This window comes from Diorhabda carinulata, chromosome 7 (assembly GCF_026250575.1).
Source record: "Diorhabda carinulata isolate Delta chromosome 7, icDioCari1.1, whole genome shotgun sequence".
NCBI classification, from domain to species: Eukaryota; Metazoa; Arthropoda; class Insecta; order Coleoptera; family Chrysomelidae; genus Diorhabda; species Diorhabda carinulata.
The window spans coordinates 22,283,694-22,303,580 of NC_079466.1; the positions used below are offsets into that span (position 1 = coordinate 22,283,694).

At 32.3% G+C, this 19,887-nt stretch overlaps 1 protein-coding gene across 50 annotated transcripts in view; it reads right to left on the bottom strand.

The window, feature by feature from the left end:
- Positions 1–19,568, bottom strand: part of LOC130896151 (voltage-dependent calcium channel type A subunit alpha-1) — a 102,354-nt gene extending 82,786 nt beyond the window's left edge. For 25 of the 50 annotated variants that reach the window (XM_057804000.1, XM_057804032.1, XM_057804016.1 and 22 more), the window contains exons 1-5: positions 19,295–19,549; positions 13,057–13,245; positions 12,047–12,152; positions 10,863–11,002; positions 2,939–3,039 (exon numbers count right to left, since the gene is read on the bottom strand). In XM_057804000.1, the coding sequence (XP_057659983.1) occupies positions 2,939–3,039; positions 10,863–11,002; positions 12,047–12,152; positions 13,057–13,163 (454 nt within the window). In that variant the 5' untranslated portion in view covers positions 13,164–13,245; positions 19,295–19,549. Of the gene's footprint in view, positions 1–2,938; positions 3,040–7,231; positions 7,333–10,862; positions 11,003–12,046; positions 12,153–13,056; positions 13,246–19,294 lie in introns of all 50 variants that reach the window. The other 25 variants (XM_057804024.1, XM_057804021.1, XM_057804031.1 and 22 more) reach the window with 6 other exon arrangements.
- Between the last annotated feature and the right edge of the window lie 319 nt (positions 19,569–19,887).

The following is a 19,887-nucleotide window of genomic DNA, read 5'->3' on the forward strand; positions in this document are numbered from 1 at the left end:
GTGGAAAATGACTTTAGTTTCGTGTTCAGCCAACTGATTAGCCACAATCGTACTGGAAAGTGACGGCGCATTATCGTGGTGAAGGTAAATGACTCAAAATGACCAATTCTCTCTCAAGAATATGTTTATGGCAAACCACACTACTGTAATTGGCTTCAGTTCACTTTTAGAGCGCCATTCACTGGACTGTTGGGCAGTTTGGACGTCACATTCACGTCTCGTCACCAATAATGCGATTGATGAATGTAAAAGCCTAGCTACATTATCGACAATTCCTTTTGTTACTAGCCTAGAATTAACACAGTTACGGGTCTCTGCTCTCTTTCGGATGCCAACATGTTTTTCAAATGGACCGATAAATATAAAAATGTTTTTAAACTGAAAAATTTTAGGTATAGCTTTAAAAATAATAAAAGGATTCGTGAAAAACCTCCTTTTTCTCGAAATTATTTACTAAGCAAACAAAAACGAAAGAATAAATAATTGTTGTGGAAAATATGTTCATAGTGACTTGAGGGTGTGTAAAAAAATTAATTGTAGACTTGTAGTAGCGACCGACTATCCATTGACAAGAGCAGTCAAAATTATTACTACTTAGTATGTTATGAATTTCTATCACAACAAAAGCGTTCAGGTTTTTGTATTTGTATGATTATTCTGTTATAAGTATAAATGTTGTGTGAAAATTTATTCATTACAGTACTAAAATCTATTGATAAAATGCAGGAGTTGTGTGATTTCAAGTTGGTGCTAACTATTCATTTTTTTTTAAATTCAGTGTTTGTGTGATTTCTTTTTCTAATTACTCATTGCTGTATATAAGAAAAATCTACTTCGAGCAAACAAGCTTTAATAGAACTTGACAGACGACAGACAAAAAAGCCAAGATTTTTCCAAAAAAAAACTATGTATCTAACAAACAGAATAATAATATTTTTACAGCGATTGTATTTATTATTAGAAGTAGCTGGAAAAAAAGACAAAATATGTGGAATTTTAATAGATATTCTTCTTTATTTTCAGTATCGTACGTGGTAGTTTTAAAAAAATAAAACAGCTTCATTGCTTTCGATGATTCTCAAGTTCTAAGCCTTATTCTTCAATAGCTTGACAAATACTTTCTATCAAAGGTAATATAAGCCAACCACTTCATGTATATGTGTCGAATGCACAATGCAAATTGATAAAAAGCCTGGACATATTGCAAAAAACCGACAAAACGTGATCATGATCACTTAGTTTCGGACATTTTACAATTTTTCGGATATGAGTTAGTCAAAAAACACGAACTCGGTAATTTCATGTCAATTCGCATGTCAAAAATAACATAACCTCAAAAAAGTACGATTATTTTAAGGTTAGGTGTATATTAGTGAAAAATGTGTAATAACCGCGATGATATATGCAAGTAACTAATGATTCTGTTTATTTAGAAGCAAAAGTGCTGTTCAACAACCAATTGCAACAAAATAAATCAAGATCTATTCTTTCATATCTAAAAAGCATTTATTAAATACCAATCGAAGTTTTAATGCATTGATTTTTGGGCATTAAGGTTCTCAATCGGATGCAATTGCGACTTACATTTAATGAATACGGTAAATATTTGTGTTTGATTATCGTCACCAAATCACTATTTAAAAAATATATAACTGAAAAACTGATTAAAACGTATGTTTCATAAAAATTAATCTATCAAGAAAGAACGTATTTGAATATTGACATGAAGAAGATGCTATGTGAATATTTGGTGTTTTCACATTTTATTTCACTGTGATGTAGTATATGGACCACGTTTAGACAAAAGTGATACTCATAGAATTCAAAAAAGTCTTGTTCAAGACTAATCTACAGCATCAGGCTTAGTATTTAATAGAAGATAGCTACATAGTCTAAAGTTTTCCACGACTTTTTAAGAAACAAATTACCAGAATATTTGTACACAAGAGTTACTTATAGAACAGACATTCATAACTTAAATTTTAGACATATAAATGTAATAAATATTCCTAATCATCATAAAGAAATATATAAATATTCCTAACAAGTGTTCCTTTTTAGTAAATAGTTGGATATTCCCAATTATGCATTCAAAAAAAGTTTTTATTAATAATCAGAATATTTTTTACATTCTATGGATTGATTTGCTCGCAAGTGTTTGATAATCTAACATCTACAATGTCTTGGTGAGGTTTACATCCAGTGATGCAACCTCTTATACCTCATATTAGGTCTATTGACCAACTTTTCTTCAGTCCTTTCGCGTTTCGTGGCTTTAACATCTCCTCTAGTAGTGGATTTAGGTGGGTTTCTATAGTTTGGTGGTATTTGATGATCCTCTCTTGGATAACTTCTTGTACAGTGGGCACTCCCAGGTCCACGTGAATGATGTGATTTGTTACATACCATGGAGCATCTACTAGTGGACGGAGTACTCACCATATTTGGCACCGTGCGACTTTTTTTGTTTCCAAAGATAAAATCTGCTTTGAAAGGGATCCGATTTGAGTCGATGGAAGCGCTAAAGCAAAAAAACGGCAGAGCTCCTAAAAGCCCTCACCAAAGAAGACTTCCAGCACTGCTTCGATCAATGGAAAGAACGTATGGAAAGGTGTGATTTTTTAAAATGGTTGAAACGAGTCTCCTTGTTAGGTGGAGAATGAAACAGATAATTTTTCAAACGATTAATCAAGAAGATTGTATTTAAACACTTGGTCCTTATTCCTTATCGTCTAAACTTGCGTGAGTTTGATACAAAGTCAAAAAGCATCTATTCAAGTCTCCAAACTGTATATTTATTAGAATAACATTCTCTGATGACGTACAAGAAGAATATCTATTTTTTGTTTCTAATTTTCCACACATTTGTTGAGAAAATAGAGTTAGAATAGTATAAAATAAAGGATGAAGGAAGACACACGACTACATTTCTACTTACTAGGAATGCCAGAGACTAGCTTCAGCGGTCTAAGCACTCGAATAGCCCGCAACGCGCGGGGATCCAAATCGATGTAATCTTGAGGAATCGACGTTAATAACCTGCAAAAATCTAGCCTCTAGCGATGGCACTACTCTCCTTACCAATCTAAATCTATAAACTAAGTTCTAATCCAACTATATTAATACTAGTGATAATGCAAATTGTTTAGATAATAAAAAAGGTTGGATCTTTTCTGTCGGTATTATTATTATTGATATTAAAGAAGAAAAGACTATATGAGCTGATTGTTCAAATTCACGTTTACTTCATGTATGTTTTGGAATATTTTCTACGAGGGTCGTTTTTGTTTTTTAACCTCCAATCGCTTCGAGCAGACGCTACGCATAACAAAGAGAGACCTACTCTGCTATTGTTGACATTCAGGCGTCAGTCGGCGTTGTGCTACAGCCACGTAAACATGTCCGCCATGATTGATGCTCCCACCAAGTGTGAATTGCCGAATGTGATTCGTTTTCTAGAGGCTAAAGGCAATAATGCTACAGAAATTCATCGGAGAATGAGTCGTGTGTATGGGGAAAACTTTATGAGTGATGGTGTTGTGCGTGAATGGTGTCGAAGGTTTAAAGATGGCCGTAGTGCATGATGAAGGGAACCAAAGACGCAAATCTATCGTTTCAGATGACAGAGTTGACAGAATGGTAAACGAAAACCGCAAATTCACCATTACTGCTTTGTCTACGGAATTTCCAGATATTTCATGGTCTGTTTTGTACTCTATTTGAACAGTTAGGCTATATTGGACGCAACTTTGAAGAGAGTGTTGAAAAGATGTCCACAGATATGAAAAGCAACCAATCTTTTGGTAATAAAATAATTGTTTTATATAAAATTGTCTACTATTTATAGCCTATCGGAGATTGAAAAAAAAATAGCACTCGTATTATTTATTGTAGCTAGAAATAATGTTTGCTGAAGACTAAACATCCCATTCCATTGGATACTTAAATGATTCCTCAATGAATAAAATTACGAACTCCAAGAATACCATTTACCAATTTGTTCCATCTATCATATTTCAATTATGTATTTTTTCTATAGAGTCCAACTTATTGTGTGTAATAAAACGAAATTCTCAAATAATACCAATCAATTTTCGTTATACTATGTTTCAAGTGTTTTTATGTCAAAAGATTTCGGAAATTATTGCTACATTTTCAGTATTACTTAGTAATGATGATATATTATTTAGGAAGATCTAACATTTACTTTTATTTGAAAGTACTTGGTGTAAACTTGAACAAAATAATTAATTCATATAGTCTCTCCCACAGTTTTCGCAAAAAGAAAAATAATACAACTCTTCAACGCTTCTGGATATGATCTTGAGAGCTTCTAGTTAATTTTCCATTTTCCAACAAAACTCAGCTGTAGGTTGTTTTTTGACTTTAGTTGAAAAATAAATCAGCAGACGATTCAAAGTTATCATTAATTTTTATCAACTTATCGAATTCCCGTTAACTGTCATTTAGTTCTACATAATCTGTTAAGTCATTAGGTGCAAAAATAAAAGTTATTTATACTGATATCTTGTTATATCTTTTTTTACTGAATAGTTTTTCTTAAATTATTAAGTTATCCATCTTAATTCATAACAGAATTAGTTAGGAATGAATACCTAGAACGACATAATAAAATAGTACTTTAAAACATTAGACAAAAACATTAAACTAACCTAGTAGAGGACAACTAAGGTTTACCGTAAAGAATCTGAGAAACTACCAAAAACAGAGCCCTCACTAGAGAAATCAGCAGAATTTGGAATGTAAAAGTTAATGTAGTATTATTAGAAGTTCACTGGAAACCATAATAAAAAACAGATAAGCCAACACACACAAAGAAACATCACTAAATAAGACCCATAAAACAATTTTATAAATAACGGAAAACTTTAGGATTGGTATAAGAATAGTAACAAACAACAAATAAGAAGATAATAATATTGAGTAAGTTCTATTAGATGAATCAGAAGCCTCGGCACTACATCAGATTATATCCAAGCCTCTTTATGAGGAAAATCTGACTTAGTCTTAGATACCGAGAAGTTAAAGTGATGGTCACTAAAGGCATTATATGGCAGACATCAACACGACTTTAATTTTCCGCTTCTTGACTAAAAAGCTTCAAACAAATGGCTTATTAACGTAACCATCATTCCGAAACCGAGGGCGCTACATATTCAAGTTAATAACTACAAGAAGAATGTGATTAAGGATCCGAATATTCTGTATATATGCAGAAAGTGTAAACAAACATCAGACTTTTCAACATACAACATTTGCTTGTAGTGTGTTAACTAATACTGACTATCTACGCCGGCATAATCAAGTGTGCAACATCAAGCACCAGAAACTGATTAACAAGTTCGGTCTTCTCAATACCTACACACCGTACTACAAGTTCCAGACGCGGAAAGTCTTAAAAATGACAATGTTAAACTGTAGACTTTACTACGTCCACTTGGATCATTATCATCGATAGACAGGTAACGAATAACACACCTGACATCTTGTTGATTGATAGAAGAGTCAATTCAGTCCTTGTCGTCACAACGCTGATCTCGCAATTGGTTAGCAAACTGAGCCTTATCTTTCTGATACTTTGTAACCGGAATAAGTAAATGATACCAACTCTAAACTGAGTAGTGTATAAATCTTTCGTTTATTAACAATAACTTTACAAGTATGCTTGCAAAAATGCATTGGGAAAAGAGCTGTTCTAGAAGAGCTTTGCCATTTGAATGGACACCTATAAAATCGGTAAATTGACATCTACAGTACTTTTATTGTATTATTTGTTTCACCATTGGATATTATTTTAAAAATAAGCATCTTAATTGAGATAAACCATTTTTTGACATTGGTACAAAAACAGACCGATGCGTGTAGATTTGATTATGGTTAATTTTTCACTTAGTTAACCAAGAGGATAAACTAAATACCGTTGCTCCTTTTTTATGTGGGATAGTAGATCGAAGCAACTTCATTGGGAAAACGATTTTTGGTCTCTGGGAAATTTTCTAGTTGTTGGTAAAATGCAATGATGAAGCCATCGGCAGACGGAGAAAAAATCATACTTTCACCATCAAATATCGAGTTTAGAATGATAAGCAATTATTCAAAACACAGTACTATTAAGGAGTTTAAATTAAAATTAAATTAAGATACCGATTTCATTGAATTTAATATGATGATGTTTCGTATAGTGAAACTTGGAAAATTTTGAGTTGATACTCAAGAATTTCCAAACGATGGAGAATTGTGCTAATTCACGCTGAATTTCAAATACTAGGACCAAATATGAGTATCAAGTTACATTATATCTGCACTTAAATAGATAAATTTTGAAAATTAAAGTGAAGGCTTCCATCAGGATTTAATATTGATAAAGTAAAGGTATCAGGGTTTGTGGGATTCTTATATGATGGAAGATTACGTTTTGTCTTTGAAAAAAGATAATTCCCTGAAAAATTATGCAAGAAAAAATCTTAAAAAGCATTTCATTGAAATATAATATGAGTTTACAAAATTTTTCTCTCTATGTATTTTAATATTCTCATTCTTTAAAGAAAAACTGATAATTTGAAATAATGTTATGTTTGTGATGTAAATTTGAAATAAATATTCATGAAAAACGCAAACAAATCTTTACAAAACCACTGATAGTTTAATAAATTGTAATTATTAATGTATAAGAAATCAATCTCTGTTATCAGTGTAATTAAATTCTCCTTTTAAATCAATTTCTTCCATTTCTATAGTATATTCGCTTTTTGCATGTACGTAGGAAAAATATTGTATGTATCTCGTAGAAAAAGTGTTTATTGGACTAAACAAGCTAGCAATTTAACGTTGCATTCAATAAACACTTGCTTTGTTTACTTCCTGCTATTTTTTGTTAGTAGTTTTTCTTAGTTTTGCATCTAATGATCAACGAGGTAGTTAAATGGCAAATATACATTTATCGTCTATTTTGCCACGTATTTATCTAGATAATCGATATTTGAACGTAAATGTAAAAAACAAACTATTAATGAAACAAATATGGACGACATACTAAACATAAAAAGGTCATATTCAATTCGTTACCCTTGTGACTAATCTCATACTAAAAACTAGTAGAAGTAATCAACTCTAAGAATCAAAGACAAAAAAAATACTAGTCTGTTCTACGGCCAGGTGTAATTCTAAACATCAAAATTATGTCGGAGCTCTTTTTTTTTATCCTTCTTACTTGGAATTCTGGAGACTAATTTGAGCGGCCGCAGAACGCGGAATGATCTCAGCATCCTCAGATCAACGTCAACATTCGCTTCAGCAAATACTGTCATCGACCTTATCGTTAGAAAAGAATCAAATTACGTTATCCCAAGCATGATCTGAATCAATTCTTTTTACAATATTCATTGACACAACTCTCATTACTTCTATTGACTTGAAATATGTTAAACATGTTAAGTTTCATGTAATAATTGAAATTTGATATTGTGACAAGTGACAGGTGACGTATGTCATTACTCGTGATGTTTAATTTGATATAAGACAGAATACCTTTAAAAAGACAGAATTAATTATCCTTAATTAGGATGTAAACAAACAAAAATAGTAGATTTAGCGTATTTTGGACGATATTACAACAAATTTAGTACTCCGACTTATGAAAATAAGTAATTTCGCTTTTTGGGTATCATTGTATAGAATAAATAATTATTATTTTCTTTTGACTTCTGAAAATAGAAACCAAATGTTTCAAAATTATGATAACCAATGTTATTGACCTTCATCAATTTCATCTAATAAAGAAAGAGAGCCAATAAGTATTGAAAAAAGAATAATTAGTTTTGGTCGGTTAAGAGCTGAAGTGAAAATATTTTTAGAAAAATGGGGAATTTTATAGGACGATGATTGGTCTATTGGGTAAATATCAAATTTGAACTTTTTTTTTGATAATCAACTTGGTATTATTTCGAAATGATTTTTAAAAACCATAGGAAACTAAAACTTCATTATAATATACAGAGTGAGTAGACGTGAAAATAATGCAGTGACATGAAAAAAATTCCTAATACGACTTTCTGAGTTACAGGCATTTTAAGTTGCTAAATCAGAAATTATATTTAAGTGTATTTTCTAAATTATACATTCGAACATTATGAATTTTTAATGGGTGGTTACGTATGTTAATTTAGTATCTTTGATGGAATAAATCATTCTACACTACTAACTGAAAGTCAGGGACTTTTACAGGGACAACCTGTACGATCTAAACGTAGCAAAAATGAATTTTTCAATCGATTATCTAACAAAACTCTACTAAATATTTTTTTAACTCGATCAAATTGATGATTCTGGAGATGTGTGGATTTTTATATCGTTGTACATGCCAAGGAAACCGTTCGTCATAAAAAGACATTCTGAAGAAAATTATCATAAATTGTAATTATTTATTGAAAATATTAAAACACAATGAAACATTTTCAAGCGAAGTACATAATTTGAACAAGTAGTCCCTTTTTATTGGGTAATCGATTGAAAAATTGATTTTTGTTATCTTTAGAATATACAGGTTGTCACTGTAAAAGTTACGGATCGTTAATCATTAGGCTTGAGCTGCCCTTGGCCTTCAGATAGTAGTGTAGAATTATTTATTCCGTCAAACTGCTACATAGACATACGTAATCACCCATTAAAAATTCATAATATTCGATTGTATAATTTAGAAAATTTACTTAACTCAGAAACGAGGGTTAGTATAAGACATTTTTTTTATATCACAGCATTATTTCCACGTCATCTACAACTCCCGAATTTTCTGCATCAAGTTTTCAATTTATCCTTCTCAACATTGATAATAGAAATAAGTAGTTGCAATACTTTTTGTTTAAAACAAAGTAATACTAGACCGCGCTTTATTTATTTATTCTAGACTAGTTTAATTAGAATTCTGTTCATAATACTCCTAATAAGTTTAATTTTAGTAAAATATCGGTCCCTAAGGATCATCCCGTATATATATATATTCAAACATACGTTGTGGAAGAACATTCAAAGCCGAAAATTAGTTTTGGAAACTTCAATGAAACCCATGTTTGAGATTCTCTTTCTCGACGGGTTTCTGTGTTGGTTACATATGTTTGGTTAATGTCACAGCTATCAATGGGAAGTGTATTCATAATATAAGTTGACGTTGACTTTGGAATAATATGAAGCCATGTTAACTTAGCATTCAAGCCGGGATGTTTGTTTATTTAGGTTGAGATTCTGTTAACTTGAGGTTAAAAAATTTCTAGATATGTAATCTGAGCTCTGCATACGAGTAGTTCCTGAATAAAGTACTGCGAAAATTAGCGAGTTGTGAAGTATTGAGTGATTATTAGAATGATTTTAGATCGATAAGAACAGAAAAATTCCAATAATTCTCATAATTACGGTAATTGTCATGCGTTAGAGCAAGTAGTAGCAAGTTTAAACACGTTGTGACTTGTCAGTCTGCTACTAAAGCGAATAAAATCACAAATCTTGAATAGGGCTTTACTTTGAAAATAAAGTGTTTAAGAATCTCACGAAATGTGACAATGTAGTAACTCTAAGACTGATGTTAAATGGAATGAGCAAGTAGAAAGTGGAAATAACTCAGTGGAGGTCGTGAAATGGTTACTATACCAAAAATTTTTGGTTGTCATTGAATTAACATATCTTCATTTTCTACCAGAAGCTCCAGTCATAGATTTAAGATTTTGGCAGTTTCCGGAGCAAATGTATTAACACATACTTCCGATCCGGGTACATCCGGTGGAATATCTGGAAATTAAATTGTACTTGGGTTTAAGCGAAGTGATTTACGTTTTCCAATACATCTTCGATCTTGTCCCGATTGTGGGATTGTGGAATGCGTGTCTCTGAGTATTTTTCTTATCGATGCAGTATTCTGAAATTATTGGAAAAACGTCTAGCAGATAAGGTAAGAATCTGGAATACTGTCTATGCGTAGATTTCGTTTTCCAAGTCAAAATATACGACGACCTTGTCTTTTTGGACACCACTCCAATAGCCATTAAGTAATCCCACCTCGACGATCGTCGATGTTGCAGGTGGAGTGTCTAGCAAATTAGGTGCATTGTCTCCATTTGTATTATGTCGAATTCTAAGAGGATGTTTCCCATTAATATACGAATATTGCCTTGAGCGACAATGAACATAAATCCAGTAGAAGTATGTCCACTTGTGGAATTTCCATTCGTGAAAAAATGTGCCTTTCCAATCACATGTTGTATAAATATCTATTTACGTTTTAGAAGTTATAAAATATAATCTTTCTTATGAAATGCTTTGACCTCATTAACAACCTCAATACCTCACATCATTCATTATATTCCGTTTTATTGTAGATATGCTTTCTAGCTTTCCATACGCTGATATTGCATTTTAATATACAGCTTCCTGAACTCATTCAAAAGCTTATTCTTTACCCACTACTTGCTATCATTTTCTCTTTTAAGCCTCTTCTTGTATTTGTTTCTGATTAATTAATGATTCGTCGATTATTAATGAAAATGTTTCTCGTTGTTTATATGATGCCTTTTTATCACTTTTTCGGGTATTTTTAGTTGACTCACAACTTCAACTAACTATATTTTGTCCCCCTAGATCACGAAAAAAAGTCGTTAAAATAATGAAGCGATTTCAATGGAACATTGGGTATATAATTAGATTTTTCATTAACCTTCACTTAAGCTGATTCGTTTCATGTTTTAAATTTCCACGTGTGCGTTATTATATTAAAGTATCATCGTCATATAAAATTTTCCATAATCGTACGTCTCGCTTTTATGACATGAAAAGATAATAGAAAATCGATAACTCACCCAGTCAACACGACGAAAAAATCCATGATGTTCCAGACGTTCCTTAAATAGGAACCTCTATGGAGCACAAAACCCAAAGCCAGAATTTTTAATGAAGCTTCAACACAAAATATACCGAGGAAATAATTTTCTGTTTTCTCCTGAAATGGGCAATGGAGAATTTTACGTTTTTATTTATATAATTTGAACTTCGGAAACTTCAAATCTGACGTGGAGGTGGATAAAGAATGATTCAAAACTTGATCATATCCTCCAAAATTCTCAAAAATATCAATTTCTTTCTAAGCAGGATAAATAGAAGGAAATTGAGATGAAGTGAAAAAAAAGGGACAGAAACAGAAGAAGGAAGAGAAAGAGAAAAACGAAAAGACCAAGTAAAAAAGGAAAATAAGAAGAAATAGAATAAAAAAAGGAGAATCGGAAGAAAAGGAAAAAGAAGAGCAGTTAAAAATTATATATTTTCATTTATATAGTTTGATTTCTTCAAATCTCAAATCATACGTGGAGGTGGATGAAGAATGATTTTAAACTTGATAATATTATTTTATTTCGAAGCAATATAAACAGAAGGAAATGGAATTGAAGAGGAAGCAAAAGAAGGATATGGGAGTAGAAAACAGTAAGCAAAAGACAAGAAGATTAGAAAGAGAAAAAATAGAGAAAGAGAAAAGAAAAGAAGAATAAAAAGAAACAGAATAAGAAAACGAAGGAGAAAAAAAGAAATAGAGAGGGGAAGAAAAAGAACAAGAGAAAGAAAAAGGAAAAAAACAGACTAAAAAACGAAGAAAAAGGAAAAATAAAAAGAAAAGGAGGAAGAAGAGGAAAAAATAGGATGAACCGAGCAATTGGATACTAAATATTTTTATTTATATAGTTTGAGCTTTGGAAATTTCAAATCTGTCGTAGAGGTGAATGAGTAGGAATAGGAAAAACATGAAAAGGGAAATGAAAAGAAGAAGTGAAAGAAATGAAATAGAAAAAAAGGTGAGAAAATTGTAAATGAAGATATGGAAGAAGATATGGAAGAAGAAGGAGGAAAGGAGGAGTGGAATGAGAAATAGAAGGAGAAGAAAAAAGGAAAGAATACGAAATCGACTTATTTTGTATTCTTTCTCTTTTCTAATGAAAGATATTAATTCTCCTCGTCACATTCGATGATAGTATTCACTTGATGATTAACTTACAAGTTTTTGGGCCAACATGGTTTTGTCGTGAAAAGGCAGATGCTCCTCCAATGCTAATACGACACAGTTAGCTATGATTGTCAGAAGCACAGCATATTCGAAAGGAGTAAACATATTATTAAGGAAATCAATATTATCAATATTGTATTTAAATTTAACAGTAGCTATACATTCAATCTGAAATTCATAGTTTCGCTATGAATACAACATTCTTCTATAGTTTATTCTATATTATATAATAACAAATAATGCTTGCAAAGTTGACTTGGATACATTTTCATTGTTCAAGGTTTAATTGTGATTATAATTTGTTTTCTCTCTGGTAACACCTTCATAACTTTTATAAAGCTCGGGACATGACCTCCAAAAATATCGAGAAAACGTCGTTAGTACCGAATATTTTGGTTACTCGTTTTATAATCCAATTTCAACATTCCGCAATCAATGATAGAGATCACCATTTCATCAAAACATCTGTATAGAACGTACTAATTAACACATGACTAAGAAAAGAAAATGTTGGAAGTGATGGAAAAGTGAATATAGAGGAAAATAATTCCAAAATTAAAGAATAGCCAGAAGAAACGCAACCCAATAATATTTTCAAGAAATCACCACTATCCATATAAAAAAGAAGCAGCTGTTGTTGAACAGGGACCAGTAACTACACAGAGAAAGCTAAGCATTAATAAAAATAGTGAAAAGTATTAACTAATCAGATTTCTTCATATCAAAAAGTTAGTTAAAACCTTCTTTCGAGGTCAGGAATAATCCAAAGTCAATATAACATTACATATGAATTTATAATTATCACTATTTTGTGAATAGAAAGTTATTTCTAATTCATAACTACTGAAGATCTCCATAAAAAAAAAGATGAGTGCTTGATCTTTTGAAGGTATGTGAAAATCTACGAAAAACTATCTATTATTTTCACCTGTCAATTTGTATGATTATAACAGATAGTTTTTCTTCCTTCGTACATAAATAACAATTTGTTAAAAGGATATGGCCACTCGATGATGAAGCGCGTATATCTGCGTATGGGGTTTTCCTCTGAAAAAAGAAAAAGTGAGGAGGGCCCCTGTCCAGATCCAGCTGCGCTGGCACCTCCCATTCTATCACCTGTTCCTCTGGCGGCCCCCGCCTTCTGCCACTGCACCGCCTGAGCCGACAAAGCCTCTTCCGCGGTGGCCAACCTACAACAAAATAACAATAATTAAAAAATCAATTTTATTCTAATTTAATTTGAAATATATGGATGCGAAATTGTATTTGGTTCGATTTATTTTTGTGATGATTTGTATATAAGGTATCCAAAAGAGCTTTACGTGACTTAACGCATGTATATTATACATGCCATAATAGCAGGTGTTTTGAATTCAATAAATAATAATTAAATGGGACTAGGTAGGGCATATTCTCCGAAGACAAATAAACCGAATGCTATAATAGTGTCCAAGCCAAGAGCAGATCTCCAATAAAATAACCCACGGTATAAGAAATTGGAACCAAGTGGCAAATGACCAAGGAGGGTAATAATTAGGGGTAGCCATATCAGAGTCATCGATCATGACAAAGGTTTATAACAAAAGTGTGGCATCTAACAACAGCAGTACACGATAATTTTTCCTAGATTATTTTTTATAATATGCTCTAACATTCAGTTTTCGATGTTTAAATCTTAGATAACACCTTCAATTGTTAATTTCAACAGTAACTCAATTATTTCTGCTAAACTTGGTAGTTACAAACCACGCTTATCCATATTGTTTAATATGAAAACCAAAGCTTGGCCAGTTTCTATGGACAAACCTCAGTATAGAGTAAGTGATGTAGATTTACTTAATGTTCTGGGCGTCCAGAACCTATAGGGAGCTAGGTTCTTGAGAGGGTTAATTAACCGTATTAAACCGCATACTTTGTTAAATTGCAATGAACCAAGAGATTAAATAACGGGTTCAGAAAAATAATTGAATTGATCGTGGTCTAAGTCTGCTAGTCAGAGTATGGCCTTCTTTGGCAAGGGTGTCTACTTCGCCATTACTCAGTATACCCTTGTGAACTTTTTTCTGTTGGCCACTCCTTTAAGAATTTGTTTACACATTCGATAGCTTTCAGGACCTTCAAGGTTGCTTGGATATCGGTTATAATGGAATGTGCTTTCTAAAAAGTTTTGAATTCAAACAATCCTGAAAACATTTGGTAATTGCTAGCAGCTCTTCCTGAAATAATGTAATTTGGTGGGCTTACATTTCAGTCCAAAAATGCCTGACCCAGCTCTTTGCGCTACTTTCATCTGTATTAAAATGATCTTTGTTGACTCATGATTGCGGTCACTGATTACCTCTTCGAATGGGATCTCTGTGTATATCATGCTATGCATTCTAGAATTTTTAGGTGACTGTCAGTTTTCCTGGCTTCAATGTTTCTGTCTGTGGATGGTATTTAATGCCTTCTTCAATGGAATGTTATGGTCCACTATGTTAACATCAGGCTATAAACATCTTTCATGACTCGCCAAAAATTGACTGAAATTCGTAAAGAAGTCCGGATCTTTCACAAATACGATTCATGATAGGCCCGTTATGCCTATTCCACAATCTTATAATTATTTGTTTCGGTCTTTACAACACTTTATTGATGGAAACATATCGGACAATACCATATTGCAAACAAGTTTCTTGCACTGAACAATTCTACGCCGATAGAATTAAGAAAATACACGAAGTATTAAGGATAACATCAGAAAATACTTTTTCAATTATTCTATGGGCTTAACGATGAAGTTTTGGTTATAAAACAAGTAATCCAAACCATATTGGTAAGTTTTATGGTAGTCAAAATGTTATTCAACATAATATTGGATACAATTTTGGAAAGGTTATGGAATGGGTGACAGTGAAATCAAAATTCTGTGCTTTGCCAATAATACTTTGATATTTGCTGAAATTGAAGGTGATCTCCAAAAATTATTAAATATCCTTCATCTCATACGAAAAGATTATGACTCTCGACTGAAAAAACCATATGCATGACAACAACAATCGAGCCCTTACATGCAAATTGGAACTAGAAAATCAAATAATCCAACAAAGAATGAAATTTCAGTACCTTGGAATTGGAGCTGGTCGTAGAGGTCGCAGGATGTTTTTGCGCGGTACAAACAAAAGGAAACAAGTTTAGGAAACCACAGAAATGGAAATTTTCAGGTGGATCTTGAGAAAAATACTATAAGATCGAAAAGACGATTATGTGACAATATAATGGAACCGCTTAAGTCGAATGACAGACGATAGAAAAACGAAAGAGATGGAGTGATAATCTAAAGCATTAGAGCATTAGAGCTATTATGGAACAAAGGAGAAGAAGAAGGAAAGAAATAAAAGATTTTTAAAATTAAAAAATTTGGACTGCCAACAGTCTGATAGTTATTCAAATGACTTGATATAAAAAAGGTGAAAAATTAAATTTATTAAATATCTATAAAATATAATTCGAGAGATTTACAACGTTACCACAATTTTAGCCGTTTTTCATTCTATTACTGAATTCGAGATCTAAATTGAGACACACCGTACACTTAATTCAATTGTGCCTTAGAAAATAATTTCAGTGAATACTTTGGAAGTTAATAATCAAATAATTATGTTGATATGCCCTAGATATTACTACAATTATATGCAAAATGTAATTTAATAAAGTCTGCACTGCACCATCGATTCGTGGGTAATGACGAACATGTATTCAATTAAATATATCAATGATAGTAACATTATAAATTATGTGAATAAATATGTCATATTATGTGCTATTAGGTGAATTTATTAAACGCAACGATATGAATTACATTAAATGTTCCATTTAACCGAATTTAAATGTTTCACTATATCAAAAACTACACGTCGTAGATGAATAATGCTTATAAGAGGTGGGTTAAAAAGTAATGAGACTGGCAACAATGGGATACTGATAGGGATTGAGAAAAGAGAAATCCCAGATGGAGCGAAAATTTTTTATTGGGACATCCAGAACAAGACGCTCTCGTACATGTAGATATTTCAACAGTAATATAGTTTCTTAATCATGATCAGAATTGGAAAAGCAACAAATTATAGACTTTTTGGTGCAATGAAAGCATGATAGTACGACAGTAGCACCTATAAGTAAACACATTCAAATAAACGATGGAAATATGGAAAAGAAAACTTCTCAGAAACATATATGGCGTTGTCAAAACGACAGGAGGTATCTAGAAAAGACGTATATATAGAAAACTATTGATGATATACAAGAAGCCGAAAATAAGAAAAATAATTACAGCACAAAGAACGAGATTGTTAGGACTCATTTCCAGATTGCCACAGCAGAGAATTGTGAAATTGTTGCTAGAGGGATGGAAAATAAGAAGAAAGCACTCAAAGAACAAATATCTGCAAAAAAACTAGTGAGATATAGATATAGATAACAAAATGTGCCTTAGGCCTCCGAGTTACCCACGACAATCTAGATCGAGGTTGCCTGTACTAGCCTAACGAATGTAGAGCTGTTTTTCTATTCAGTTGTAGGCTTGGTGTCTGAAGATTCAATTCAAACTGCTAAACCAACTTGTTAATTGTTAAAATAAATTGAAATGTCAATATTTCATACCAAAGTTAAATTTATACAGTGTGCTTAATTATATACCATCCTTAAAAAACATAGTTTCCACAATCTCACTACGAATCTACTTGAGTTTATTGGTTTATATATTTAGATTATATTATATATGAAACACAAACCAATATTCTCTTGTATGTAGCAGAAATTGATTAGAATTTCGATATAAATGAATGATGATCTCACACGAAAACGCAACTTCAAATATCTTCATGGTTTAGAAAGAAGGGCTTTCAATAATCTCATGACTCAACGCTCTGCTTATGTGTAAAGTAAAACTTTTGAAACTGATCTCTTCGTTAAAAGAACCAATTGTACACAATCTATTGATTCTTGAAAATGTTCGACGTAATGTCAATTGTGTTTTTACCAAAGCCTCTCCTCCCTGGAACCGGTCCTGCCTGGATTCAGTGGAATTCTCAAATTCGGCATACGTTTATTTCCATTATTTCTGTTGGGAAATTTCTAAGAAGATTTATTTATTATTTTCTAGAACTTTTGAGAATTTCTTTTAGGATATATATAAGAAGTTTCTGTTAGTTTATAATGAATAGACTGAATAGACGTAGTGAACATACCGAAATAGGAAGTAATCGAAGAATATGAATAAATTATTGTTGAGTGTTAGTGATAAGTGAATTATTATAGGTAAGTGTAGTGTATAGTGTGTAAATAAATTAAGAACGTAAGAGACAGTGTTTATTAATTGACCCCACGAATAGAAATCGTATGAATAAATAAGAAAACAAACATTGGGTTCTAATAGACTCCTCTGGAACAAATATGGAGCAGAAGACGAGAACATTTTGCAGTTTTTGGATGGATCTTCAACGACGCATTAATATAAATTTTTCTTTCAAATCGAAGAAAGTGTCAATGCAATTGAAACTAAAACTGAAGTAATTTTGAAGAATTCGAGAGTTCAGTGAAGTTATAGTTAGTGTCCCAAGATTTAAAACTAAAGGAAAAGGTCAATTAATATAGAATGGAATCAGGGTGTTCATTCAGATCCATATTTCATTGTCGAAATTAATACTAAAGATGAAAGTTGAATGCACGGGAATCATCTCGTCATGTTCATAGTTTCAACCAATTCTTAGTGCGTAGTGAGAAAAGAATTAACTCCAAAAGGAAACAAATGTAAACACCAACTTTAATAAGGTGGTTCTGATGGTTCTCAAGGAATCCAAAGTTGGAAAATACAGGTCTAAGCCCTATAATACGTTGAAGAAGAAGAAGAAGGTTCTGGAAAGATTATATGTGTGCTTGATGATTAATTCAGACCGGATCCAGTTTAAACCTTCCTGTTTTTATCAAGTATATTCGTAGGTGTCGAGCCTGAGTTTATCTGAAAATATCTGAAATAAATTATGAGAAGACCTAAACCCGAAATCAAGCCAAATGCTTTTCTCATTTTTATAAAGCTCCATGCCACAAGCTGCAAGTTATTATCTGGTTGTTTTTCCTCTATCTTAGTCACCATAACTAGCACCATGTCACTTAAAACTCTTCCCGAAAGTAACGAATGTGCTCACCAATTGAACATAAATATCAAATTATTATTATTTATTTTTCTACAGATTTGATTGAAATTCACATTTGTAAACAATTCCCATTCTTTCATCAACAAATTTTTCTTATCTGATATGAACCTAGATCTGAAAAGAAACTAAGAAACAAACAAAGTCATAAATTGTTTCTGTAACGATTGAATAGCGGACTGGAAACTCCATCATATCTTTTCTTTGTCTAGTAGCTTCTTATTTGTGTGTAGTTTCTTTCATAGTTGAGATGTGCGGCGCTCATGCAAGCTGGATATAAATTTCTAATTTCTATAAAAGAGAGGCTTTCTTCATAAGCAGCAGTAGATAAATAGAGAATGAATAGAGCGTATGTTTATGATAATCAATATCGCCTTCATATGGAAACGTATGTTTTGCTAAGCAAAAAAAAATTGAAACAAACAAACGTTTAATAAAAATTATAAACAGCAGAATACGAAGCAACGAAATATTTGAATAATACCTACAAAAAATATTGTTGCATGGTATAGTATAACGAAAACTTAAGTCAAAAACTAAACAGTACAGTCATAAGAAAAATACCAAATGTACGACCACACGCAGGCCTGACCTGCTTTTCGAGTCACCGGCGGTGGGGATATTTTTAATTTACTAGCTTATTCCATTCATAATTCTAGAATTTGTCATTTTTGACGTATTAATTCCTCAAAGTATGATTGTATATACCGATACATTTTGGTGTGAAGAATGAAAAAAAATGGATTTTGCTTAACAGCTTTCAAAATGTTATAAACATATTTTTAGTAGATTTATAACAATGTGAATTGAATCAATTGGTACTATACATCTTCTACTGATATTTAGTAGTAAAAAAAGTTAGTTTTGTACATAGGACAGTTATTCCCTAACGACCTATTTACAGGCCATCTTAATCAATGATTTGCCGTCAATTTTCAGACCTACTAGTTTAACTATTTGAACTAATAGAAGGTAATGGGGTATAGTAGACTGATAGGGTGGAAGTTTATGTTGGAAATAATGCACGAGTAATAAATGGTAATCTTACCGTGTCTGTCAATGCGTGTTCATAAAAACATGCCTCCATTTTGTGTTCCTATGTGGAGGTACACGTCTTTTTAGGAATTTTAACGCCGGAATTGCGCCTTGTAGCCATTACGACGGATCCAATAACTTGCACTTCATATTAACAACTACACATAGTACGAAAATTCTGGCTACAGAATCGATTTCCTGCTATTTTTTCCCCGAACTCGACATTCATGAAAACATCCGCACCCGTTTAGCGCACTTTGCACCTCGGCCTGCTTTCGACAGGAATCGCGTGACGTCGACGAGGATTTTGTAGCAGGGCGTCGCAGGAAGCGCAGGACTAAAAGAGGACGCAGAAGGTTCGACGATGAATGGGCTCGGCGCCGAATAATCCACGTTCTATAGATACTAAATTGAATATTGCGGAATAAATTTATTTTTACACGGGGAATCGGCTACAATTTTAACACATATATTTCGCTTATTACATAGAATAAAATGATGGGAAATATTTCCTTTCGCGTGATTTGATCCTTTTTAAAAGTAGAATTGAATCAAAATCAATATGGTTGCAGGGTAACTTCTGCGGAGATGGCCCTACTAATTTTA